This window comes from Mangifera indica, chromosome 9, assembly GCF_011075055.1.
Source record: "Mangifera indica cultivar Alphonso chromosome 9, CATAS_Mindica_2.1, whole genome shotgun sequence".
NCBI lineage: Eukaryota > Viridiplantae > Streptophyta > Magnoliopsida > Sapindales > Anacardiaceae > Mangifera > Mangifera indica.
Genome location: NC_058145.1, coordinates 14,654,372 through 14,664,530, shown reverse-complemented (window position 1 = coordinate 14,664,530; position 10,159 = coordinate 14,654,372). Strand labels below are relative to the sequence as shown.

The following is a 10,159-nucleotide window of genomic DNA, read 5'->3' as shown; positions in this document are numbered from 1 at the left end:
TGTATGACTATTTCACCCACAAAGTTTAAAAAATCCAAATATCCACCTATCATAACAAATTTAAAATACTGACTCAAGTGTCTACAAAGTATCTGGGTTTAAACTCACATGATATAATAATGATGGATATTATTACTATTGTTTTTTTTAATAATTATTGCACGCCTCCAGAGATGATGATATGCGGTGGAACATATATAAACAAACTTTTACTGATAAGTAAAGACGAAAGCAGCATTATAGAATATTATTTGGAATAAAAGCTAATCTAAAAAGAAGAATACATTAAAATAATTAAAGGATTATATATTTAATTGCCAATAATGCACCTGATAAAGACGGATATAATTATAATTTTGTCCAAACCCTAATTTTTATATTAATGGACCCAGTAAGGTTGATTAATTTATATAGTAATAAATTTTTGAACCGCAGGAGCATGATGCTACGTACGTTCTTTTATCCTGTATTAAAGAGAGATGCAAAAATTTAAGAACCAGTTTTTGTCTTGTGATAGGAGGACTACTGATCTTTGTCTCTACCAATGCAATCCGATGAAATTTTAAGACCCAAAGAGAAGTTGGTTTGATAAAAACAGAGATTTTACCATTAAAAAAATATAAATTTAAGTTGTCTTTAATGATATATTAAAATTAAATTTGTTACTTAATTAAACAGTTATAGAGTCGATCACTGAATTAGAAATTTATTCTTTTCAATATGATTAATTCAGTTTCAAATAAAAATCTAATTCACTTGTATAATTATATGTGTGTGTGTACACACGCACATGTGTTGATTAAGATTAAAGGATAACCATTGTTAATTGATCTTAATTACAAATAATAAAATTAGTTAATCATGCTCTTGTAAATATACAACTCTAAAATGAACAAGGACCATGCATAATTGCTATTATATAATATTATGTCCAACTTGTATATTTTTCTTTTTTTATAATCATTATAATTGAAATTTTTATTTAAAAATATTAAAAATTAATCTTTAAATTAAATATTTGTTATAGTGACTCTTTTCTACTAACTGGGTTCATTTATAAAAATTATATTTATATAAAAAAATTATATTTTTAATTGATCTATCTCTCCATTTATCTTTGTCTTTTTTCTCCATTAGAATAAACATTCACTGCCACTTCATATAAATGAAAAGAGCTTTGCATAAATATATTTCCCCAACTTTTCTTTCCCTTCCACAACAAATTTCGTTCAATCCATACATCTACTTTATTTATCGTATAGTATTTAGGCAAAAGACTTATTCCCACCCGAGGTTTAGTGCACAGTAAAATCCCACTTATTTTATTGTTATTGTCAAAAGTTAAAATGTTATTTATAGATTTTATTTATAAAAAAAAGAATAATTTATTTATTTTTTTAATCTTAGTTTTGAAAACTAATAATTTCTCTCAAATTTAGTTTTAAAAAGTTACTTTTTCACCTCTACCAATTATGTTTTCCATATTTTATAATTAATGACGTGTTGGAATGAATTGTTGAAAAGAGATAATACAATTTTGGAATGTAAGTGAAATGTTTTTGAACTTTGAGAGGGCAATTGTTAATCTTAAAATATAAAAGCTCTAAATGGTAGAGATAAAAAAGTAACTTTTTAAAATTAAGTTTTATGAAAAATTGTTAGTTTTCAAAACTAAGATAGAAAAATTAATAAATTATTCTTTTTTAAAATAACATTTTTATCCTTGATAATAATAGTAAAATTTAACAGATTTGTAAATATTTAAATCTTCAAAACTTAACGGATAGAAGTTGGGGGATGCACTAAACCTTGGGTGGGAATAAGTCTTTTGGCCTATTATTTATACCTCATGTTGTCTCTTCTACATTATAACACTCTTCTTCATAACCACTTCATTTCAACTAAGAGCAACATCCCTCCACCATTTTATTTCTATTTTATACTTTTTATGCTGCATTATACATGCATTCTTTATATTATATATAAAGATAAAACTATGTGTACTGAATTTTTAAATATTCAATTGAATATTTAAATAATATATCATCATGTGATTGAATGATTTTGAATTAAAAATAAAGTATTATTCAATCACATAATAATACAGTATTTCAATTAAATACTAAGAATTGGAAAACAGTTGAAAAATGTGCGTACATTATATTGTTTTGAGCAATATCATATGTACCTATTTTAAGTACACAATTATATATACACTTATATGTGTTATCATATGATTGAGTATTACTTTATTCTTGATTCAAAATCACTTTATCGTTTAATGATATATATAAGTATGTATATATTTATATACCCAAAATAGATACATATAGTTTTATTGCATTGTTTTCTCTATAGATATCCACCCTTTGACATTGTTGATTCAAGAGCCAATGCTTATATAGGATTATATATATATTATGTATATCTCAAGACTTTTTCTTTGTTCTCCTATTAATTAAGATAGTGAACCAAGCAGAAGCCTCCTTTCTTCATCAACATAATTAAAGATAAATGATAAACATTTACAAGATAAATATAATTATATAACATAAATATTTTCAAACTAGATCAGTAAAAAAAAAAGTTGCTATCTTCTCTGAAAAGAAGCTTGACGATATATGGATGATGGATATACCCAACCCAACACCAACAGCCTCGCTCACTAACATCTTACATTAAAGAAGGAAAGAACTGCAGCAATAATCTATCAGTCGATCTGTTATAAGGGCCGATAACTTCTTGCATTTGCTGAATAGTTTGCGAAATGATGATGCTGTGAAGATTGAACCATCTGCAAGTCTGTCGTCGTCTGGCACGAGTTGTTCTCTTGATCGCATATCGCCGTCCTGATCATCAGTTTTTTTCCAGCAAGTTTAGTGAGCAAGATAGTAAATTATACTGATTCAGAAGAAAGACAATGATATGATGAATATAGATAGTGACATGGAAATTGCTTTCTTGTTCCCAAAGTTACGTTAAGCCTTTACTTATTCAACTTTTCCTCTCTTAATCGATCATTTTCCAGATCTTGGGATTCAAAATGTGAAGAATTAATAAAAGTGATAGATATTACTCTCGAGGACGAGAAGTCCAAAGCGAACTAAGAGCTCGTAGTCGTCCATAATATTCTCCGATCACAAGAAAACACCGCGCTGCTTGTCGGACAGTCAATATCTGTCGTAGCCGGTGAAGGGTTTGCTGCCTTAGATTATCAGCCTGCAAATCAAAAACATGTACAAGTAAATTAATTCCACAAAATCATGCAAACCGAAAGAGGACACGATTTATGTTTAAATTTAATTAAATAACTAATAAACCACAACCACCATAGACGAATGACATGTGTCTTCTTTAAAAAATAATTAATTATTTTCCAATTGACAGGTCTTGCTAGGGTTTTCAACACATATACATTATTTTCAAGCCACCTTTTGATAGAAACCCTGTCAGATGAAAAACCCACATCAAAGGTCATAGTATTCAACTCTTGCAATATTAATAATATTACATGTATCTATTTTAAATATACAAATATATACATATTTATATTTGTCATCATGTGATTGAATGATTTTAAATTAAAGATAAAATAATACTCAATCATATGATAACATATATATATATATATATATATATATATATATATATATATATATATATACACATAATATTATTCAAGTAATATATATTCACCGCGATAAAGATGATTGACCATTTTGCATGTCTTGTCTCAAAATTGACCAAGGCATGATAAGGATGGCCCATCCACGTATCATCCATGGTCAAAAAAAATATTAATGATCATCGAGACTTTTGAGGACAGATATTTTATGAATAAGATTATATACATCAAGTTTTAAATATCTAAATGATTCTAATTACATAATAATATATCATTTTGGTGCATATATATTTTATTTCAAATATTTATAAAGTTTTTATATTAAAATTTCCCTATATGTAGACAAAGAAGTTATGAATATATGTTGCAAAAATGATGTAAGCAAACCCTAATAAGATTTATCCCAACTTCTTCATTGATGAATAATTTGGACATGTGTGGATAGGTCAAGACACAATCTAGAAACTTGAATAATTGAAAAGTCTTAGCTTGAAAATTGACATACAATCAAGTTTTACCGACTACTACAATAAATTTAGGGGAGAATAAAATTATATGGACAAATGAATCTAACTAATTTATATAAATTGAGATGATAGTTTATGATTAGACAATATAATTATTTAAGTTTGTATGTATAATATTACTCGTGTCAGTTTAGCCCTCGTTTCATTTCAGCCTTCACACCAGGGCACTATAGGTGATCTCATTTTCACAAAGTGTTAACCTTTACTTGGAAGAAATAAAGCCCTACATCTCTAGAATGGCATGCCATGGTATGTAAGTGATGTAGGGATATTGGTTTTACCTGGCGAACGAAGCCTTCAAGGTTTGCCATCTTGCCCACAGCAACAACCATTTGTTGCATACCGTCTATGACAGGCCCGGCGGCAATGGTTTCGGTAAGAGACTGTTGGAGCTGTTCCAGGCCCTGGGAGAGAGCCTCTTCTGCCTGCTGTGACGAGTGCTGCAGGCTGTAAATACCCATCACTTGGTGTTCTGTTAATGGGTCCAATTGTGACATTAACATCTGATTCACACAAAGTGAAAACATATACAGTAAGTTAGTTACCAAGGTTAAAAAGAACTTCGAAAAAGAATCCAAGAAGAAAACTGTTTCCTTTTAAGGATTTGGTCAACTAACCTAACCTCCTTGGCAATTTCCTTTTTCCAACATCAATAAAATTACTGAATTACCCTTATATCTTCATATTTAGAGTCATTACGACGCTAGCAACAAAAATATTAATATAACTTTTAAATTTTTGCATGAATCATTTTTAAGTATTATTATTTCTAACCAATTTTTTATTTTACTCTAATTTAATTTTAACTTTTTTAAGTGTAGAACACAAATGCGTTTTAATATTCAAACCTTAATGAGGTCAGAGGGTTTAAAACCGCCCATCCAGAAGAAGCAACGCTCAGCTGCGGTTGCCCACATTCCGGTAGTCAAGTGCAACACATCAGACTTTGCAGCAACACCTTTTAGTCGGAAAAATTCATCATAATGTGAAATGTATCCATCGACAATAATCCGAAGATCGCTGTCAGATAAATGTGCATTCAATCCAGTTCGGAGCTCTGACATGTGCCCCAGATCATTCTCCAACCACCTTGCATATTCCATATCAAAAATTGCAGCCCCTGAACAAACAACCATAATTGGAAAAAGAAAGATAACAATATATTAGCAAGAGCTACTCTAGGTTTGGTCCAAATTGGTCTGAAAAAATTAGTAGGACTTGAACAAGTGGCTTATAAAACACATTAATATTATAATAAAACTATTCTTGTAGGTACTTTTAAGTATATAATTGAATATATAGATAAAGTGTTATCTTGTAATTAGATGATTTTAAATTAAAGATACACAAAAGTATATACACATAACATTGCCCATAGTATTGCAGTTATGCTATAAGGGACTACATGTCAATTTATTTTGCTAAAATATTTATAGTGGGAAAATTTTTCTTATTGGATTAACTATAGTCAATCTTCTGATAAATATAGTGCATAGCTTAAGCAATTGAAAAAAGATTAAGGACAAAGAAATTAGTCAAATCCAGAAAAAGTCAGACAAATGGAAATCCAATTTATGCCAAACTTGACTAAACATTTCTCCAAGTAAGAAAAGAAATGGTAAAACTCAGATTATTCATTAGTAAGTCAATATTCAACTTGAGAAAATCAATAACCAGGGGCAGACAACTGTATCTTCATACAATTTTCTATTGATTTCATGGGGGACAAACAAACATTTGAATAATCCTTGAGTGGCCTATCTTGTTTATTTTTCATAGATGGCTTATATATTACAGGTGTTATGGAAAACAACTAAAAATAATAATTTCCATATAACTTACCAGAACTAATGTTTCCAGCAGTAGCAGTACACCCTCCCAAAAATAGTCCCTAGAGTTAGTCAATAGTAAAAAGCCAGAAAACCCAGAATCAGTCATTGATTATAGATCATAATTGAAGTTTAACTTGTATATTTTTCAATGTTCAACAGAAGTAAAACCTGAGAGCGAGCTCTTTGAAGCTCTTGTTCTAGTTGGGTGAGCTTTATCCTACTAGATTCTAGCTGTTGCACATAAGCCTGTTCATAAAAGACAAATAAACATTATAACAGATAAATAGATTATAAACATGATAAAATATTGAATGGTGAGTTTAAGTCATACTTTTTTTCTCACACGGCTCTTTCTTGCTGCTTCTCTATTCTGGGCTAGACGTCTCAGTGTCTGAATCCAATTAGCTCAAAATTTTAAGGCCAGTTGGTTTATAAAAAGAAATAAAATAAACTTTGAAAAAGAGAAGGCTGAAATTTTAGAGGAACCCAAAAAAATAAAATAAATAAAAAGGTGAGCTTTCTTAAGTACCTTAGCATCTTGTGGTTTGTCTGAAGTTGAACCAGCACCCTTTCTCTGCAGCATTCAGAATAATATTATAATATTATATATAAATAATGTTGAATCTAAAATGGGATAGCAAGTAAGTATCAACTCAAACAGAGAAGAAAAGTTTATTTAAAACTTTAGTTGTCTTTCAAGAAATTGAAGGATTTAGCGCTTTGGGTTGTATTACAGATATCAAAGAGTGGGAGTGATGTAAGTTCTGATATTGAAGCAGGTAATTATGACAAATTATACAGATAGCAGAAAAGCCAAATCCTTCATAATTATCTTTAATTGTTTTTGGTTGTTTGTGTGGCAATGGTTTAAAGTTCCAAAACTGATTTTAAGGCTAAAAACATCAAGTTTATCTGGCAGTTATAGGGATTGAGTAAAGAAAAGTGATAATAATAATGAGAAAGGGCATTAAAAAAAACTGTAGAGATTCTCTCTCTTTGCTTATTCCCTGTGTACAACTCTCCATGTCAGACATTGCTCAGGAAATCCTTGAAAGAGTGGAAAAACTATGCTGTCCTTTGATTTTCTGCTGGTTGTTCGGATCAGTATTTTGTTTCTTTTGAAGAAGATATGTAAAAGGATAGATATATCAGAAACGGTAATAATAACAATAAAGATATCCACTTTTCCTGAGTTCTTGGGATATGGGCAAGAAATGGAGAAAGAAGAAGTTGCAGATAAATTAATGAGTTTAATGCAAATTTAGGACCTTTTCCTGAGGCTGTTTGGCAGGTGATTGATTCTGTAATGGCCCTGCTCTTGAAGTATCATTTGACATATCTACTTGTTGATGCTGCTGTTGAAGCCTGAGTTGATCCGAAGAAGATGCCTTTTTACTAATAGGAGATTCTGGCTCCAGCTGAGTCTCAGCCTTGCTTGAAAAAGTGTTAAGTGCTGATCCTGAATCTGTTGTCTCCCCTCCAGACTTTGCACTTCCCTGAGGATTAATCAACAACTCCATCAACAAAAAACCTCAAATGGGCATCAAACAATATAATCATAATCATAATCAACTTGGTAAACTTATCCCAAGTGAAATATTGCACTTAAAGAAATGGTCAAACATAAATAAAGAAAGCTGAGAACCTACTCTGGGGGTTTGCTGGAACCTCATTGGCCAAGAAGGGAACATCTCCAGAGTTGCTGCTGGTCTTCCTGCAGAAGTGAATAAAGCTGCAAGAAAATCACAAAAGCGAAATCTCAAGAGGATCAACCTAAACCAAAGACTTCAAAAGATTTTTAAAATACACAACATCAAAGGGGGAAGGGACCTAACTTCCCTTTTCTTTTTTGCAGTTATGGAGTCAGTAAAATCAGATAATGAGACAGGTCAAGTTTCTATGTTTGTGTCCTCACACCATTCAAGTCTCTTGCCTCAGAATCATTACTCTATCGGAAACAGTAAGCTCTCTCTTATACCACCTTTAGACAAATTCAAAAACCTTTCTTTCTCTCTCTCTCACTTTTTTTTTCCTTTCTCTCTCGGTGCTTTTAGGCTGTTGGTTATGTTCATCAAACGTCATAAAGGGAGAAGGGGTAATAGAGAGAGAGAGGATATCATACGTGCTTTTGCTTCATCATTTCTAATCTTAAGCCCTTGCAGCACAATTGCTTCTTCCAGCTCTCCTAAATCAAAAGTGGACCCTTGTTGATTGCTGAGACAAGTTAAAAAAAAAAATTTGCAGCAAGGAAATCAAAGTTTCAAAACAAAGGAGATTAACACAGTTAGCAATTTAAAAAAAAAAAAAAAAGAACTTGAAATCTAAAGAGCATACATGAAACTGGTATGAAGAGCAGCAACATAAGGGACATGGTGATGGTGACTTGAAGGGCCTGTGTCAGACAAGCCTGTCTCTCCAATTCTGTGGTTCGCCATGCAGGAGTTTCTTTTCACACCATTTTCATCTTTATTAAAGCAGAAACTAGAAAAAAAGAAGACACCCCACAGAAAAAGACACTGAAACAAGCAAAACGAAATGGATTTTACACTAAGAATCAAACGAAAAAGAATATCAGCAAACTAGAAATCGTATTTATTCATTTACCTGAGTTCAAGCTCATAAGCGAGAGACAAAGAAGGAGAAAAGATGAAAGCTTTGTTGTCAAAGTATATATTTTCAAGTAGAAACAAGAAGAGGAAGATGTCTTTTTCTCAGATATAAATCATAACTCTCAATCTCATCTGGGCAACTTTTGATCTTTCATATGGATGTCTCTATCTCTAGCGTTTCTCTTCCCTACTTCTCAGTGAAGAAACCTGTGTCTAACAAGAGTTTAATGGCTTTTTATTCAACACACACTACTTTTGCGTAGTAAAAATCTTATCAGAAAGATGAAACTGATGAGAGTACAACAAAATCTTGTCCTTGCAGGGAGCTGCAGGGCCTGCTGGTTTGTGGGTTCTGGAAAATAAAAATAAAATCAAGTGAAAAAACAGAAATTGTACAAAAAGAGAGGTGGGGTCTTTTGCAGGAACCCACTAGAATCACTGACACCTACTCCACACTCTCTCTCTCTCTCTCTCTCTCTCCTGTAACCGCCTGTGTTTTGTGATTGGTTTGTTCTATGGAGATGCAGGTACTTGTTACAGAAGAAATAATTATTTGTTTTTAATTCTTAAAACCAATGAATTCAACATTGAACATAAGATATTTCAAAGGGTTGTTTGAATGAAGAAGAAAGTAAAATTTTTGTTAAAAATGATTAAAATTAGCTAATTGAATTAACTTGATAATTTTTTAAATTCAATCAAATCTTTACTAAAACTAAATTGATTTAAAAATTTACCAATTTTTAAGCTAATTTGATTTGGGTTTATAAATGTTTTTAAGAAAATTGATTTAAAATTTGTTGTACTTTAACTTTAATTGATATAATGATTATAAGACTAATTACTATAATTAAAACATATATTTTCAGTCTAATTAGTTTATTTATAAAAAAATAATTTAGCTTGAATGGAATTTAAAAAGAAAAAAAAAACAATGAATAAAAGATGAGACAAAGTTTTCTTTCACAAAAGAAAGTAAAAAGAAAGTATTGGTAAAGGATATTGTAGGGTTGATTTTAATTTCATTTTATTTTTTATAAAATAATGTTATATGTATAAATAATATGTATAATTTTATATATAAATAATAACATATTACTATATAATTAGATAATTTTAAATTAAAAATAAAATAATAATTAATTATATAATAACATATCATTATTTATGTATAAAATTATATATATTATTTATATATATAATTTTCTAATTTTTTATAAATTTTTCAAGTATTTATTCATACATGCCATTTCAACTAAACCATTATAATAATAATCCACTTGTATTAAATAAATTAATCTTTGTCAATGAGATGGACTTGTTTGGTATTATTCCTTTTGTTGATGGGTCAGCATCCATTCCCTGTCATCACCTAAAACCACGCCACATCATGATTCCTTTCCATTAATAGAAATTTCCTTCTTTCTCTGCTAAGACTCCCCAATTAATTTACACACATTCAGTCTCATCTTTAGTTTATCCTCCTCCTTCTTCTTCTTCTCCTCCTTCATTACCAATTTTAAGTGAGCTTTGGAACATTTGCCTAACTCACCTATAAAACAGACA

General features: G+C 30.2%; 1 protein-coding gene across 3 annotated transcripts; it reads right to left on the bottom strand.

The window, feature by feature from the left end:
• Positions 1 to 2,467: 2,467 nt before the first annotated feature.
• On the bottom strand, positions 2,468 to 9,067 carry LOC123225077 (transcription factor TGA9-like). Of its 3 annotated transcripts, none has more exons than XM_044648929.1 (13): positions 8,589 to 9,067; positions 8,319 to 8,500; positions 8,107 to 8,198; positions 7,634 to 7,716; positions 7,253 to 7,480; positions 6,514 to 6,558; positions 6,316 to 6,375; positions 6,153 to 6,230; positions 5,995 to 6,043; positions 5,001 to 5,272; positions 4,434 to 4,655; positions 3,077 to 3,219; positions 2,468 to 2,849 (listed from the first exon to the last, which is right to left on the bottom strand). In XM_044648929.1, the coding sequence occupies exons 2-13, from the start codon at positions 8,417 to 8,419 to the stop codon at positions 2,723 to 2,725; spliced, it is 1,500 nt and encodes a 499-aa protein (XP_044504864.1). In that variant the 5' UTR covers positions 8,420 to 8,500; positions 8,589 to 9,067; the 3' UTR covers positions 2,468 to 2,722. The 3 variants fall into 3 exon arrangements, with proteins under 3 accessions (XP_044504864.1, XP_044504867.1, XP_044504868.1); XM_044648932.1 differs by having other exon boundaries at positions 7,634 to 7,698; XM_044648933.1 differs by lacking the exon at positions 8,589 to 9,067 and having other exon boundaries at positions 7,634 to 7,698; positions 8,107 to 8,169; positions 8,319 to 8,437.
• Between the last annotated feature and the right edge of the window lie 1,092 nt (positions 9,068 to 10,159).